Genomic DNA, 16376 nt, shown 5'->3' with positions numbered 1-16376 from the left:
AAACAAAAGTGGTAGACCCAGCTTCCTACTATTCTACATCCATCTCTCATGCCTCTCGAGTATTTCACCTCCAACTCAAAGTTGTTTTTGATTCAGTTTCTCTTTTCATACTTATGTACAGAAATTTGCTAAACTACTCCGGTTATCCTCATATCTTCTGATGTTACTCCTTGAGGATTGGTCCTTACACCGTGGTGGTTTACTGTCTCATAATCCCCTATCCGTTACTGGGCTGTTACCGGGAACCACTGGTGAGCCTATGTCAAAGGTGTTTATTCGCTTTCCAGCACGCACATGTGCCCTCATACATTTATTCATTCATGCACGGAGTTAGTTGCACATCTGGCGCTCATGCCCAAGAGCACTTCATCATCAGGGATGCTGAATTGAAATGCAAGCATCAATATCGGGTAGAGTGGACTTTGCTAATGATTGAGCGATAGCAAGTCTCTAACTATGAAAAAGCAATCCTTTCGTTTCTGTTCTATAAGATATGGCGGTGAGCTTTGTTTGGTTGCACTACCTGATTGAATCTACTTCGAGCACGATTGACAGCATGATGATGTCTAACAAAGACTTTCAGTCACAGAAGCTTGCATTTTAAATCACTTATTATGCTACATAGCCACAAGACATGTATTAAAAGGGAAGATCGTCTGCAATGGAGAACAGTGATTCCTCCACCATGCATAAGTCGAACCACATGCTAGGTATATACACTTATTTCCATGCCATATCAAGCAAACTTTGCTCACAAAACAAAAGCCGCAACCGCCACGGCCGCACCACCGATAGCGCCCCAGTTGGCCGCATGTGTGGCTAACGGCATTGCCAAAGCGCTGCTGCTGTCAGTGGTGGGTGCATTGGTCCCAGTCGGCGAAACACTCGCACCGCCGGTGGGTGCTGGAGTCGCGGTAGCGCCTTTGAGCTTCTCCAGGCCGGCTGTAATTGTGACTTTCAAAGGAACAATATATTTGGCGGTGGGGATATGGGTAGATGATGATAATTTGGTGACCATGCCTTTGCCTGTTTCAGAAACTAGCACGAGATTGGTGCAGTCGGCTGATGCGGCTTCGATTTTGCACTCCATTGAGTATCTTACGGGTCTGGCGCGGAATTTTGTGAGCTCATACTCTTCTGCCTCTCATTGGAAGCAGATGCAGAATGAGGAGGACTAAAGAGGCTGATTATGAGGAACTTACCCATTGTCACCCTCCCCATCGTAGCGCATTGCTAGGCTTGGCGGCATTTTGGTGTAGCTTATATCCCCGTCAATGCTGCATTTGGTTTTGTCGGACCCCGGAGCACACTTCAGGTCAAATACCGTCGCCGTTGGATCCTAGATTGAGAGTCCATAGACACGATTAGCCTTCCATTTGCTCTTCTTTTGCCTTCTTAAACCACCTGCTTAAAAAGGATACTTTCTTCGATTTTCAATCACCACCACAGTTCACTTGGAAATGTGGTGTTCAGCATATTTCTTACCACTTTGACTACAGAAGCCACCAACTGCCGTTGACTAGATGGCCCAGGAAAGTCCAGTTCGGTTACAATGCTCTTTTGAGCCTGGGTAAGGCCGAAAAGACCAAGGGCTGCCATGGCCAACGTGATCTGCAGTTTTGCGGGGATCATCGTCGCTATCGAAATGCAATTGCGGCAGATAAAGGCACGAGGGTATCGAAAAACAAACAAAAAGAATGAGCGACGATGAAGTTGGTTCAAGCGAGTGTATGCTGCTTCCTGATTTATTTATTGTCGCTCCCTCGCTCAGGAGGCGGACGAAGAGAATATATAGGAGAACAGAATCGAAAGGGGGCGTCCAAGCCCACTCAAGCAACAAATCTGAAGTCCCAAGAAAAAAATACTAGAGGCGATGGAGCCTAGCATCACATTCCAATCGAATAGTTCATTCTTTGCGATGACCGAGGCGGCGATTGAGCGTTTTTTTAACGAGGCCTTTAGCCGGGAAAAGACTAGCAAGTCCTTTAAACAAAGCGACAGATGCCTTTACCTCACCTCCGAGTTGTTTAGCAATGAGATGTTTCACCCAGAAAAGCCACTCCGCCTATTGTGGCTCTGGGCACTTGGCTTGAGCTGACAATTGTGCCTGACGCTCCTCATCCTACCAATCGTGGGGTTACAAAACCGAAAAACTTAGCAGAAAACCCTCATATGCATGTACGGGGTATGGAATCCATAGATATCTATACGGAGTAAATACCGTGCAATTCGCTTGCGTGGGTGTCATACTCATGAGTTCAGAATATACGGAAATGTGGAAAACAAAATGTCCTTGCACATGCTAGATACGCCATCATAAATACTAAGATCCTAGCCACTAGTTATGGCCTAACTTGACAATCAAACTTTTGGCACCAAGCCTCTGAACAAGGATTGATACTCCACCCGGAGGTTAGGCGAATTACGCCAGGTCAAGAGCCACTATTTTTTATAGGTTTAGCGCATAAAATACATAGTTTTTAGTTACATCATTATCATCATATCATCAGATCTTTGAAATATTTTAGAATAGAAGAGAGAAATTACTTCGTTATAGAACTCTCAGATCATCTTCATCTATCATGATAGTATGTAGTAGTAGTAATAGTGATATCTACCTTTCTCATTCTAAAATCATCTTTATAATGCAGTCAATCTCTGTATGTATGTACTCCGTACAGTACTAGCACATTTTTAAATCATCTCTACAATATTCTATCTTCTATCTCCGAATTGTTGATAACTTGATATGATGATCTCGCTAGATAGCGTTAGATCTTGATACAATTGATAGATATTATCGCCAGATATCATCGCTAGGTAGATACTAGCATTGGTAGATATCCTTGCTAGATATCGGTGCTAGGTATCACAAGAGCTTGATATCATACAAAAGCAGATGGGACCATGAATTACATCTTTCATTTGATTTGATTTGATTTTGTTCCATGCAGTTTTTGATGTGATCCACCCCGCCCCCGACCGGGCCTGGCGTTAATTACGGCGCCCATAAATACTGCCATCCCCTCGCTGCTTCTGTCATTTCGCTCGATTATCCGCCATCTCACTCAACCTCACCTGAATCTGCCAGAGGTTCACCCTGCGCTCACCCTAGCTCTGAATGCTGGCGAACTGCAAATTTCTAACAACCAACCTCACTGCTTGCCTATGACATCTGGGTCCTCTCATGCACATTGGAGTTCTTTGATCGTATTACGAGGTAGATCAGAATTCAGCTTCTTCCACCCAGAGGACACATCCCGCCGCTCACTGATCGCCAGGTCGATCAAAAAAGCCCGCCAGGGAGGGTTGTGTTCGTGCCGAGGAGGGTCGCCATCTAGCTTTGCGCTCGTTGGGCATGAGCGGGTAGCGGTCATCCTCTCGGCATGTCTGAGGGTTGCCCCAACCTATCCTCACAATATTTTGCACGAATCGCACCTTCTGCCAATTGGTGATACGTAGAGCTACCGCGAACACATTCTCTTTTATCACGCGCCGAGCCAGGCAGCCGCCTTATGGAAAAACCCCTTGTCATCTCTCGACTCATTGTTGGCTATAAACAACGGGGAGCAGGAAGAAGTGTCGGTTTTTGACAGAGCGGTAGCAATGAATTCCTCCTTTGTCATCTTTCCGCTATCCACGAGCGCTTTATTATCCTCTCTTTTCTCCAAGACCTCATCGTACTGCTCCAGCTCGCTCATCTTCCGCGCTGCGAATGCCTCAAGCTCTTCTTCATTGTTGAATTCATTCTCGCGCTTTGCCCACTCAGTGCCAAAGTATTGGCGCAGCTGCGTAAAAGGAAAGCTGCGATGATCGTTGAAGCCAGACGAGAGGAGCATGTGCAACCACATTGCCCCGGAGGATTGCGACCACCTGACAAGACTGGAGAGCTCTTTCTCTTCATGCCCTGGCATTTTTGACTCTTCCTCCTCTAAAATACGTGTGAAAATCTCCAGGCACTTGAAGTACCGGCCAGCAATCTTAGGTGGCTTGTCATCCTTACAGTCCCACGCGCTGTTGACGGGTCTGTCTTGGAGAAGCCACCATGGTGCTGAGCCAAACAGCTGGGCGGGACCAATGTATGACCACTCAAGGTCCACTACTCCAACAACAGTAAGGTCCTCCCTGCTCTGGACAATCAAATTCGCTAAGCCAAGATCATCACAAATCAGTTTGAATTTGCAACGGTCATACTTTGTATTGACCAAGTCAGATATCAGGGCTTTTAGGACCTTGAACGCCACATATTTATTTTTAGCATCATATAAACCAACAGTCGAGTTCGGCTGCTGGACAAGCTGCTCCCAATCCTGCTCGACCACATATTGAAAATACTCGGCTGTTGTTGTAAACCCCTGGCGTCGGTCTCCTATAGACTGTTTATTTAGTAAAAAATACTTGGTTAAGGTCTAGGGGGAAGGATGCAACACGGAAAGTGATATGTCATACCAAAGGTGTTGACCCCTCCATTTTGTAGAATACTGTGTGCCTTAAACGTTAAAGGGCGTGCTGGTGTGGCACTTTGGGTTTTAACTCCTGGCCATGGCAAGCTGCCAATCTGGTCGAAATCAAGTTTGAAAAGCTGAAGTAGATAATTCGCCAACTGCCTGTAGATAATTTCAATGTCACTATCATTGATATCCTCCCTCATGAGTCTGGTGGGACGTTCAGCGTCGGTATCGTTGAGAATGTCGCTGAGGCTCACACCATCAATGAAGTCCATGATAATGAACGGACCCAGATCGAGTGGGTTACTGGCAGCGTTGCCCCATGCCTGAATTCTTGGGACAGGAATGGTAGTCCTGTCGTGGATAAGACTCAGGGCAGTCACCTCCATGGCAACCTTCTCATCGGCGTAGTTGTCACAGACCATCCCTACACGAGGGAAACGAACCATCCAGGTGGTGCTGTCGCTGAAGACCATCTTCATGCCGGCATTGAATGCGCCATGGTGAAAGGGACCGTCGAGTTGACAGGGAAGCTTATTCGGATGGAAAGTCGACACCCATTCGCAGAGGAGGCCAGTCCTAAGGGTCTCATTCACCTGATCGACCCAGAGCTGGCCCTGCATCTCATGGACGAGATCGATCAGCGCGTTCGTGTCCATGACACCAGAGAAATGGTCGAGGTTGAGCGAGTAAAGGGATGAATACGAATCCGGTGGATGGTGAGCGGCGAGACGTGAAGTGGACGAGGTCTCCAACCTGTTGTTCTTGGGCTCGAAGCGCTAGCACTGCCAGGAGCTTGAGTGGAACAGCCCGGAATGTGCAGAAACAATATGTTATGCACAGCAACAAGGGCATTTTGATTGGCCTTTCGCACCGCGCGGAGGGATGCAAGCCAAGCTTTCGTGGTCGTGCAATGCGAAGACGAGCGTCTGTTCATGAGAGCATTGGCAATATTCTCCAAATGCTTGGATGCTTAAGAACTGAGAGCAGATATTCCTTGGTTGCCCCAAAATGGCTTGATTTCACATTTGAGCAGCAAATTTCCTGCCCAATTAAGGCAAAACCAAATGTTTCTCGACTAGTTATTATGAACCGACAAGTTTGGTCGCATGGAAAACAATCAGCAGGTGTTACAACGGAGGCTGTTTTACTTGACAAAAGCAGAGGCAATGGCAAATGCCTATCCCATAAGACATTCGCCTCCTCTCTTCTCCCCTTCCCCATCAACCTCCCCATCCTCCGGCACATCCGTTTAAGGAAGGCATTTCCCCCCATTATCTCCTCCCACTCCTCCACCGTCTGGGGCACCTGCTCCCCCTGCTCCACCCCCTGCTCCACTGACACCAGTGGCATATCAACCACTGGCGCAGGCGCCCCCACAACCTCCTCCACCAACCCCTCCACCATCAAACCCTCCCCAGCCAACCCCTCCACCACAGTGCCCCCGGAGCTCAACACCCCCAAAACCCCCACATCTTCTTCTTCAACCACCCCCTCCTCTTCCTCTTCCACCTCCGCCCTGGGAAGAACGCGCATCACCACTGCCTCCATAACCTGCATCCCCACAGGCTCAACTGCCGCCCGGTGCTGGGACCACAGGGCATTTGCCCCTGCCCTACCTGCCCTACCCCGAGCGGGCAGCATCGCCAGGCGAGGTGCGTCCAATCGCTTTACCAAGTGACGAAGGCGATCTTTGTGGCGGGCCATATCCTCCCCGGCCGCCACCCCCGCGAAAATAAAGGCGCGCCCGCGCATGATGCGCCTCAGTAGGGGCATATCACACACCTAGCATCATTATCAGTATATCAATATTGCTAAGGGCGCTATATAAAATGCTGAACAGAAAAAGGAGGAAAATAGAAAATGCTAAATGGGAAAAAGAGGAAAATGGAAAAGGAAATAAGAATTAAAGAGGAATACTCACAGGTTTGCAGGATTTACCTGCGGAGGCACAAGCCTCACAATGTTTTCAGGCATTGGGGCCCAGTGCACATCAAGAATTGATGTCTCCCAACTTGGAGACACAGCGCTCGCACGGAAATCGACTGTTGTGCAATGTGATTAGGGCTAGGACTAGGGCAAGATATCAAGTGAAAGGTGAATGGTGCTATACTGGAACAAGCTAGTGGCATATGTGACCACACTAATAGTGCGGCAAGGAACACCAGCGATAATACACAATAAGCACCAGGGAACAACTTACTTGAAATCGGGATACCCAAGGGAAGCCATATTGTCAAGGGGGGGGAAGCAAGACAACAGAATGTTTAAAATTTAAAATTTTAATTTAAAAAATCACGGCAGGGGCAGCAGAGAATCTTGATGATGGTCAAGTTAAAAGAGAAGAGGAATCTTCAAGGGGAAAGAAATTCTTTTTGCTTCTTCACTTGCAACCCCTGGCAACCACAAACTCGCCAATTCTACCATATCGAGAAATTGATAACAACGCGTATACTATCTATCTAGCGGACGCGATCGAGATGCTATCATCAAGCAACAATATATCAACCAGATACATACGCGACGCGAATTGATACTTATAATACTATACAAGAAGTCATATATACACAAGTTGCTGAGGGCAGCTCTTATGAAAAAGGGGGGCAATTGTCATGCACTCACTTATTATTTCCTTATATATTATCTTTGTTTATTGTTACCTTTCATTGCTATGTTCTCGCTACCACTATTTCTATGTATATATATATATATATGTCCGCATGTATTCCGCACATCTTTCTTTTCTCTTCCTTCTCCTTCTTAGCGATTAGCTACTATCCACTACTATTACTACTATCTATTACTACTTGCTACTATTATCAACAGGAGGATACTATTTTGTCTCTGGGCTCAGACTTGAAGAGAAGGAAATTCAGGAAATTCAGGACATGAATGGCATGGTGTGATCTTCGAAGCAAGGAACTGGAAAACTCGTTAAGAAACCCTTCCCGGTGTCCTTTGGCTTGTAGTAGGTTTAGCGACGAAGCAACAAAACAATACGGGGCTGCCATTCTCAACTTATTGTTTTTGAGCTTGCTTGAGACCATGTTATCGGTAGGTATTTTGATGCTTCAGCGAGGTAGAGTGCTTTTGTTCATCACAATAGGACGATGTCTCAAGAGAATTCCTTGCCAAATACTCCTCGATCTGCTGACTTCGCATATATTCAATAGTTAGCTGTTTAAAAACCCGTGTCATCTTCCTCGTACAGCCCAAGCAATGGCTTCTGAGAGGTAGGGATTGGAGAATTCCCACTCGACATGAATCGAGAAATGCCTGGGGAGTAAGGAAGTCATGAAGCTACTAAATGTAATATCGTAGTCAACTAGACCATGTTAACTACATTAGTCATCTGTATACACGGTGCAGACATGAGGCTGTCTGAGTATGATGAGGTGTTGCTTTTTGCAATTAATCGAATTGAGCTTTTATGTCACTTTTTGGTGGAGCTGTAGCTACTACAGTTTATGGATAAATACAACTGAACATGCAAAATGCAACTGCAACGGCTCTATTCCGTATTCCGCCAGGACAAGATCATCAGCCGGTTCTCTCGAGCATCGGTCCCATTCCAGATACCCAGGACAGTTGCAAGAAATACCAACTTCTTCTCCACAGCTGCTACCGGCGAGCTTCAATCCACTGTCACGATCCCGGATCTATTTGTCTCGTTCCTGGCCCAGAAGCCAGTGCCAAACCCCAGCTATGCAAAAGTAAAATGGTCGCAGGAGGTGTCCATGAGAAAGTATGTTTTCTGTACCACTGTAACTAAAGATGATTATCTTAGTACACAACAGCTATTGCGCAGTTACTGACGCCAGGATATGGTATGTACGGGGTGTAGTGGTAGAGAGTGCTACTATCCAAAGCGTGCACAAGCAGACTTTGCATATTTCGCAGCTCTGCTCGCCCCGAAAGCAGCTGAGCCCGAATATCAAACTATCTGTGACTATATATCTTGGGTATGTTCACGATTTCAGACTGATGTTTCTTCTTTTCCTTCCCCGTTCGCCGTGGATTTGTGCTAACTAACTACCTGGGACTCGAGCGGATTGTTTTCAGATCTTCTATTTTGATGACAGTATGGCCTTTTATTCCTGTTGTTCAAAATGGAGCCAAACTAACCACCTCTTTACTGCATGGAGTGTTTGATGATGGCCCTCTCTCGAACGACCCCCTGGATGCGCGGAGAGAGCTGGACGGTTTACTGGCGGTGATGGCATCGGATGGAGATGTTGTTCTCCCTGACAACGATAGATCCAAACTTGTATTCCAGAGTATATGGAAGAGAATAATTGAGGTAACTCATATTGAACAATTTATACAATTCAATTCCAGCTTAGGCTAATACATACGATTCCAGTCCTCCACAAAGGGTAAGTGTTCTGTCGATAGGCAATGGCCATAGATACTCCTTTTAAGAGAGATGTGTCCGTCTGGCCAGAAGGGCTAATCTGCCTTCTTTCCCTGTCAGCATAGGCGTCCAGCAAAGGTTCCTGGAATATATCAGAAACTATTGCGATGCCGTCTTTCGGCAGGTGAGCGGACAGCAATTACTCGACAATAGCAGTATTAGCGAATATATAGCAATCCGCAGCGAAAACCTCGGTGCTATGCCCTTTTTCCCCTTGATAGAGTACGATCTATCACCTTTTCCTTTTCTATTCAAACCGCTTCCCTCCCGCATCTGTCAAGATACATAATTGTTTTCAAAACAGATACCACCAATTCCTCGACCTCCCAACTGAAGCCGTGGAACACCAATCGATAAAGGAAATCGAATCTACCGCCGTGGAAATTCTGGTGTTGTAAGTTTCTTATTTTGCTCTCTCTCTCTCTACTCCCTTTTACCATCAAAGTCACCCAATCCCAAGTACATGCAACTCTTACCCCCCCTTCCCCCGGGAGCCCCTTTAGGCACAACGATCTCCTCTCCTACCAAAAAGAATACGTACGTAAACCATCGCCCCCCTTGAACTATCACCCAACAGGATTAGTTGTAATTGTCCACGTACACGCAACACCTAACCATCCCGTCGCGTATCGGTTGATTTTTCACCCAGGCCACGAACCCCACCAACCCTAACATCATCACCATCTACCGCGAACAGCACGGCCTCTCGCAGCAACAGGCATACGACTCCGTCGACGCCCTGCTACGCGAACGGTATCGACGGTGGTATATCGCGCACTCGAAACTGCCGATCCTAGGCGAGGAATTGGATGAGCAGATGCAGCGGTATGTAGGCGGGTGCCGTGATGTGGTTGCTAGTAACCTGCATTGGAGGTGAGGTTTTATTTTTTTAATTTTTATTTTTGGTTTTTTCATTAAAAATTTCCCTTCTTCCCCTTTTTGTCGCACCCCTTTTTTTGACCAGTGATGTTGAGTGGTGCTTGTAGCTTCTGGACGGATAGGTATTTTGGGAAGGATAAGGACGAGGTTAGAAAGAGTAGGAGGGTGAAGTTGTTGGCTTAGTTGTAGGTTATGCAGCATGCATCACGGAAGCATCAGCCGACGGGATCGTCGAAGAGGGGGCTAATAAATTCAATATATGGAAAACAAATGCAATTTTTAATGCTAAGCTTCAGAGCTCAGGTCGAGAGGAAAATAACACGATTTTCTTCTTTTTCTTTCATTACTTTTCCTTAAGGAAAAAAGAAAAATCCGGCCTATTCATACATGCAAGTACGGCGGAAAACATAATATCGTTGTAACTCAGAAAAGGTTGCAGGTCCGTAAACGGGATATTTATATCCGACCAAAAAGTAAGGAAAATGTAAATAAACATAAATAGAAACCAGTTTATCTAAACAGAACATCATATAGGAAATAGAACATATAAAAGTGTATATGAACAAAGCTGGGTATAGAAAATCAAAAGCTAGATATGAAGGACGCAGAACAGAAGGCAAACAAATCATTGATGAGTAGACAATATTCTTGTGAGCTTTCAATTCATGAACAAATTTCACGTTTCGATGGCACTATCACCCTCTTCCAGGTCCACCGTGGGATCGGCGGGGGTCCCTGGTTCAATGACTACGGTATCCCCAGGCTCTTCACCAGAAGCGTTATCAGGAACTTCTGCGACATCATTCTCCTGCTCCCTAGCTCGGTTTTCCTCTGCCTCTCTTACGGCAGCTAACTGATTTTGTCTCGCGGTCTCTGCTGCGTTTCTTGCCGCCACGCGGCGTTCTCCAACACCTGGCACCAAACTTGCAAGGAGAAGAGCAAGTGCTCGCTCTGCCGTCCTAAGTCTATTATACACCGCCGGCTCGCTGTGAGGCATAGCTGTGGGATGCTGCCTTTCCACTGTGGAACGAAGGTCTCCATTGATGGTATTTGGTTGCATCGGATGCACGGCAGGATCATTTGTGTTAACCCGTCCAGAGGCTCTGTTTGCATCTTGAGGCTGATGTATATCCATAGGCAACAAATATTCGAGAAGTCTGTGTAATGGATCCAAGGCTGCCCTCTGGAAACGCTGTGGTATATCGGTTTCCGATACAAGAGCTGTTACGGCGGAGAGTGAAATTAAAACAATCCTGAGCCACGTACCATCTTCGGTGAACATGTAGCAAAAGAAATAAAGCCGGATGAAAAGCCAAAGTCGTCCCAGTATCCGAGAGAGATTCGCTGGGCCTAAAATTATTCGATGTCGCTCCTGCTGTTGTAAGATTGCTTGATTCACAGCAGGTGGTATATTCGTTGTATTTGGCGGCGCATGTGACGTGTCATGTGGAATAGGGGTTATGTGCGGGTGAATGGTTGTCCTATGAGTGGGGAATACAGACGTTCCCGTGTGGATGGTGCCATATCCTGAGGCAGAAGCTGGAGGTAAAAGTATTGCATGATAGCCAGACGGGGAAGATAGTAGGTAAAGGGAAGTCTGCGTAGGATCTTGAACAGTTGGTGAGGAATTAAGCAAGGAATTCTGCGGTGAAAAAGTAAAGGAACGGGCTCTTGAAATCCGTATTTGATCCACCCGAGTACTAAGAGATGATAGACGTGCGAGGAGATTTGCAGGCATGCTATCTCTTCGGCCAAGTGGATTACGGTCCTGTTCATCCAGAATCTGATGAAGTTGAATGCGTATGCTAGAAATTTCTTCGACGACTGGGAGATGGCCACGGCGTAGTTGGCCTTCCATAGCAAATATTTGTTCTAAGATGGTTGCGATTGTTCGTTGTCGATTTTCGTTTGCACCTCCCACACCGGTTCCACTCTCCCCGAACCACGTGGGACGACTGGGGGGAGGAATGGTTGCTGTGTGCTGAACGGGAGAAATGCGAGGTGTGGGGTTCTCGGACATTGTGGTCCATGGGGATGGCGATTGGTGCGACAGGGTACTGGGCGTCGAGCCCACTCTCTCGCTTTGTAGGTTCGGCGCCGGCAACCCGAATCTGGTGCCGTATAAAGGCGAATTGACATCAACGTATAGAGGTGAATTCTCTACAGTATTCTGGAATGGGACACCGGTCGTATTTATCGCTGGGGCAACTCCGGTTCCTGAAGGGCGAGTCGGGTCAACCAACCGTGAATTCTGAGTGATTTGAGCCGCCAGATGTTGATGTTGTGCTATAACGTGCTGGCGTATAGCAGCCACCTGGCTGGTGAATGCCGCTGGGTTGAACTGTGCTTGCCCATGCGGTCTCTGTACTGTTGGCTCAACATTGTTTGTACGGAGCCGTAAGTTGGACGGCTCCTGCGGTGGGTTCGGGAGGTTTGAAATATCGTTTGTAGGAGGGGGGATAGTAACTTTGACCTGACTCGGGGGAAGAACAAGATGAATCGTGTGCACACGACCCTATTGCCAACCGAATGTTATATGAGTCTGTGATATCCGGGCAAAAATGGGGTCGAGGACAAACTTACGTCTGCATGCTGAACAATATTGCTTAGCCGCTCTTCATTGTTCAGCAGAGGTTTCCCCCTGTAAATGAGCCTTTGTATATCTGGACGAGGGCGGCTGGGCAATGTTTCAGACAGTCGAGTTTTCAGATCTAAGATCTTCATTGCAAGAGGAAGGTTATCCAGAGTAACCCGGGCTGGGACCTCGAGGGACGGAGAGAGGATATGAAGATCAACCGTCTGAGCAGGAGTGCCAGCTGCATTACCAAATTCGGCTACACCGCTTATGTCCTGGGATTGGATATCTGTGGACATTTTGCCTTCTGCGTGTCAGGTTGCTTCGAGACTCCTAGGAGTACTCCCGGACGCACCAGAGAATGTGAGGCAGTCAGAATTCGAGGACTTGAAACAAGGCTACGTAGTGATATTTGACGTCGACGGTTCCCCTTTCAGGACGGGGCAAGGTGAAGGTGGATATAGTAGCAGAAGTGACAGCCCATGCAATAAAAAATAAACAAGAACCAAAGAAAGAGTGAAATCAAGCACCGTATCCGTAGTCGGGGTGCGGTAATCACCTCATCCGCACATCTGCACGCCGTCTGACTCCTCTGATGATGATATGGATATGGCGATGGCGATGGCGATGATGTTTATGTTTGAGAGTCGTCAGAGGGGCTGACTCAGGCTAACTCAGCACGGGCTAGCTGACTCAGATCCTCGGCACGGACAAACTTAAATCCCTGGAATTCCCATGGTTGGTGTCGACGTCAGAGATAATTAAGTTGGTTAGTTTTTTATTTTATTTTGGTCCGCTAACAGTGCTCAATTGGATTCATGGTTATGATCCTGCACTTCCGTGGCATGTTGGGGTGATGATCTATCGCCTGACATACCTCGAATTTAGGAAGCACTGAAGGAGGTCCGTTGTCCACCATGTTCGGTGGACGGGCAGCTGTCTATCGGAATCCCGCGAGGTTCGCGAGAACATGGGAGGTTATTGCGGCGGAGCTTGCCCCATGCAGAGCTAGTAACGGGATAATAGCGTTATCTCGAAGAAGGCTGTTTTCATCGTCATCTGGACGCTGGCAACAAAACGGCCATGGAGGCAATGGGTCTCAGGGGAAAGAGTCATTCCGGTCGAGATTGCGGACTGCGCTAGGGAACACCAAGATCGAATGGCATCCAATTCCCGTCGGGTTAGGTATCGGGTTCTTGGGGTTTGTCCAATTCTTCAGATCCAAAAAGTCGGAAAAAGAACGGCTGGAACGTGAGGGTAGCGAGGGGGAAGCTTCAGCGCGGAGGAAAATCCGTCCCTCTGGACCGTGGCAAGTTCAGGTCATGTCCACCCTTCCATTGAAGGCTATGTCTCGGCTTTGGGGCCGTTTCAATGAACTATCGATTCCATACTATCTCCGCATCCCAGGTTTCAAGCTTTACTCCTGGATTTTCGGTGTCAATCTGGACGAAGTTGGAGAGCCTGACTTACATACCTACCCGAACCTTGCTGCCTTCTTTTATCGCGAGCTCAAACCAGGCGTCCGTCCTCTCGATCCGAACCCGCTCGCCATTCTTTCTCCCTCCGACGGGCGAATATTGCAATTCGGTATGATTGAGAATGGGGAAGTCGAGCAGGTCAAAGGCATGACATACAGTCTAGATGCCTTACTGGGACACGAAGAGTTTAGCCCTGGCCATGAGGCAGTACATCCTACAAAAGCTCCAATACACCATAGCGTACACCGCGAGCGCACCAGTAATAAAGTCCCGGATAATGTGGCGGCAGACGAGAATTTTGCTAAGATGAATGGAATTACCTACACCCTCCCAACATTACTCTCAGGCAAGGGAAAGGGCGCATCTCCGGGAGATAAACCACTAGACGCCTCTATGCACTCCACCACCAGCTCCGAGGCTAAAGTCAAAGCCGACCTTGCCAAAGGCAAGACAGCCTGGTACATGCCCACACCTACCTCAAACAAATCCCTCTTCTACGTCGTCATCTACCTCGCGCCAGGCGACTACCACCGCTTCCACTCGCCGGTGTCCTGGGTTGTCGAAAGCCGCCGCCATTTCGCCGGTGAGCTCTTCTCCGTCTCCCCGTACCTCCAACGAACCCTTCCAGGCCTATTTACGCTCAACGAGCGCGTCGTCCTCCTCGGCCGTTGGCGTTGGGGGTTCTTCAGCATGACGCCTGTCGGCGCCACGAACGTCGGCTCCATCAAAATCAACTTCGACTCCGAGCTGCGCACCAACAGTCTGACGACCGATACGGCCGCTGACCGCGCTGCTTCCGCTGCTGCGATGCGCGGCGAGGCCTACTCGGGATTTTCCGAGGCAACGTATCGCCACGCGAGCGACACGCTGGAAGGCCATGCGCTGCAGCGCGGTGAGGAGATGGGCGGTTTCCAGCTGGGAAGCTCGATTGTATTGGTTTTCGAAGCGCCGTTGGGCAAGCGGCCTAGCTTTGACTTGGGGTGGAGGGGAGAACAGCGCGAAGGTGGATGGAAGTGGAAGATTGAGAAGGGGCAGTATGTACAGTATGGCCAGGCAATTGGCGAGGTGGAGGATGTATAAAATGAATTGAAATCTGTTCTATTACAAAATGTTGTTAATAGATTGGGTGCGGAACATGTGCAGTATATGTATGTACAGTGCAACACATGACTGTAACTTCCTCATCTGGACTTCAGGATTTGTACAGAGAATGTCTGGTTAGCCCCAGTCGTGAAAGCCAGGTGGACACGTTGGGATGGCGTTACGGACTGGTTACGATTTGGTTACAGAGTTTATGCTTAGTGGCTTTAAGATACAGTGATATTTCCATTATACTCGGGTTTCTACACCCGTACTGTCAATCCGCTGAGGGCGCTGTACGGACAATATCTAAGCGCAAACCTTGAGCAACAAATGTCGTGTGAAACGGTTAGTTTTAAGAAACCTCCGCTTTGAGCATTTTGCAGAAATATCAGGCCACCCTCCAAAAGGAGGCCGCCAAAGAAGGCGGGGTTGTCGAAATGTTGGTAGCTATAGACACGCTAGGGGCCGCAACATGCCAGGACTTCAGAGTACCAGAACTCATTTGCTTCTCTCTCTCTCTCTCTTTTGTTTTTTAAAGTCTGTGCACGCGCATTTAAGAACCGCCATTCTAATTCTAGTAATATTTTGTGTTCGGTGGTAGACCCTGTTTTTGATCATCTGCCTGCAAAATCTGTCAGTGGCAAGGAAATAAGGAGGATGATCTTTGAGGTACCAACAAGCGTTCTCCCAAAACTCTCAACACAACTGGTTTCAAATTCAATCCAACCACGTTCCTTCTCTCTGATGTAGGTACTGTCAGGATAAGTAATCGCAACATCAAAATCTATCCACATCACTCTCTCAGGGTCACCAGGTACAATCAGAATGTTCTTAGGGTAGGAGTCATTGTGCTCAACCAAAGCTGAATGAATCTGTTCAATGCCATGGACCGCTTTGGCCATTCGCTCCTCGGTGTAAGTAACACAGTTCAATGGCAAGGGGTGTGGCAGGTACTCGATCAGAATTGCACTTGGGAGGCCAGTGTCATGCTGAAAGGCATCCAGATGGGGGGAAATAACATCTGGATTCAGAGATACCACATATCCGTAAAACTGAGGTACGTAGCCCGCATCACATATGCCAGATCGCTTGAGACTGCAGTAGGCCCGGATTTCGCAGCGAGCACGATTCAAGTCACGAACTCCGTCATCGGCATACCCAGGGTCTCCATTGTTATGGAACTGGACAGGGTCAGGAACTGAGATGCTTGGGATGTAGCAATAGCCAAAGTACATACAACTTTCACAACATAGGGTTTGCCCTCGTAGCTCACATGGAAAATCGATGATGACTCTGATATGTTCAGTTCTTGGATAAACTTGAGCTTTGTGGGGTCGATCTCAATCCTCAGACTGCCATCGAATCCATCCTCCTGCTCGTAAATGGTACCCTCTGGGCCACGAACCAGATCGGTGTGACCAGGCATGATGGCGGCCAGAAACCGAAGACAGAGATGCTAGCTGCTAGTAAATCTCTATGGGTGCAAGCAGAGATGTTGC

The 16376-nt window shown here is 47.8% G+C and overlaps 7 protein-coding genes across 7 annotated transcripts; 3 read left to right on the top strand and 4 right to left on the bottom strand.

Annotated features, from left to right (window-relative positions):
* Positions 1 to 751: 751 nt before the first annotated feature.
* HCBG_01356 (uncharacterized protein) lies at positions 752 to 1632 on the bottom strand (the record flags this gene model as incomplete). The annotated part of the gene is made up of 3 exons (XM_045428406.1): positions 752 to 1106; positions 1203 to 1339; positions 1486 to 1632. The coding sequence occupies 3 exons, from the start codon at positions 1630 to 1632 to the stop codon at positions 752 to 754; spliced, it is 639 nt and encodes a 212-aa protein (XP_045290192.1).
* Positions 1633 to 3488: 1856 nt separating this feature from the next.
* Positions 3489 to 5107, bottom strand: HCBG_01355 (phosphotransferase enzyme family protein; the record flags this gene model as incomplete). Its single annotated transcript, XM_045428405.1, has 2 exons — positions 3489 to 4369; positions 4450 to 5107. 2 exons carry the CDS (start codon positions 5105 to 5107, stop codon positions 3489 to 3491), a joined length of 1539 nt encoding a protein of 512 aa, XP_045290191.1.
* Positions 5108 to 5145: 38 nt separating this feature from the next.
* Positions 5146 to 6129, top strand: HCBG_01354 (uncharacterized protein; the record flags this gene model as incomplete). The annotated part of the gene is made up of 1 exon (XM_045428404.1): positions 5146 to 6129. The coding sequence occupies one exon, from the start codon at positions 5146 to 5148 to the stop codon at positions 6127 to 6129; it is 984 nt and encodes a 327-aa protein (XP_045290190.1).
* A 1813-nt stretch (positions 6130 to 7942) lies between these two features.
* Positions 7943 to 9924, top strand: HCBG_01353 (uncharacterized protein; the record flags this gene model as incomplete). The annotated part of the gene is made up of 7 exons (XM_045428403.1): positions 7943 to 8193; positions 8293 to 8410; positions 8511 to 8529; positions 8812 to 8824; positions 8928 to 8986; positions 9366 to 9399; positions 9864 to 9924. 7 exons carry the CDS (start codon positions 7943 to 7945, stop codon positions 9922 to 9924), a joined length of 555 nt encoding a protein of 184 aa, XP_045290189.1.
* A 493-nt stretch (positions 9925 to 10417) lies between these two features.
* HCBG_01352 (ubiquitin family protein) lies at positions 10418 to 12615 on the bottom strand (the record flags this gene model as incomplete). Its single annotated transcript, XM_045428402.1, has 3 exons — positions 10418 to 10962; positions 11008 to 12256; positions 12325 to 12615. 3 exons carry the CDS (start codon positions 12613 to 12615, stop codon positions 10418 to 10420), a joined length of 2085 nt encoding a protein of 694 aa, XP_045290188.1.
* Positions 12616 to 13233: 618 nt separating this feature from the next.
* Positions 13234 to 14998, top strand: HCBG_01351 (phosphatidylserine decarboxylase proenzyme; the record flags this gene model as incomplete). Its single annotated transcript, XM_045428401.1, has 1 exon — positions 13234 to 14998. The coding sequence occupies one exon, from the start codon at positions 13234 to 13236 to the stop codon at positions 14872 to 14874; it is 1641 nt and encodes a 546-aa protein (XP_045290187.1).
* Positions 14999 to 15451: 453 nt separating this feature from the next.
* On the bottom strand, positions 15452 to 16303 carry HCBG_01350 (uncharacterized protein; the record flags this gene model as incomplete). The annotated part of the gene is made up of 3 exons (XM_045428400.1): positions 15452 to 15499; positions 15555 to 16058; positions 16115 to 16303. The coding sequence occupies 3 exons, from the start codon at positions 16301 to 16303 to the stop codon at positions 15452 to 15454; spliced, it is 741 nt and encodes a 246-aa protein (XP_045290186.1).
* Between the last annotated feature and the right edge of the window lie 73 nt (positions 16304 to 16376).

Source organism: Histoplasma capsulatum, assembly GCF_000150115.1.
Source record: "Histoplasma capsulatum G186AR genomic scaffold supercont2.2, whole genome shotgun sequence".
Taxonomy (NCBI): Eukaryota; Fungi; Ascomycota; class Eurotiomycetes; order Onygenales; family Ajellomycetaceae; genus Histoplasma; species Histoplasma capsulatum.
This window is presented reverse-complemented; position numbering and strand designations above follow the sequence as displayed.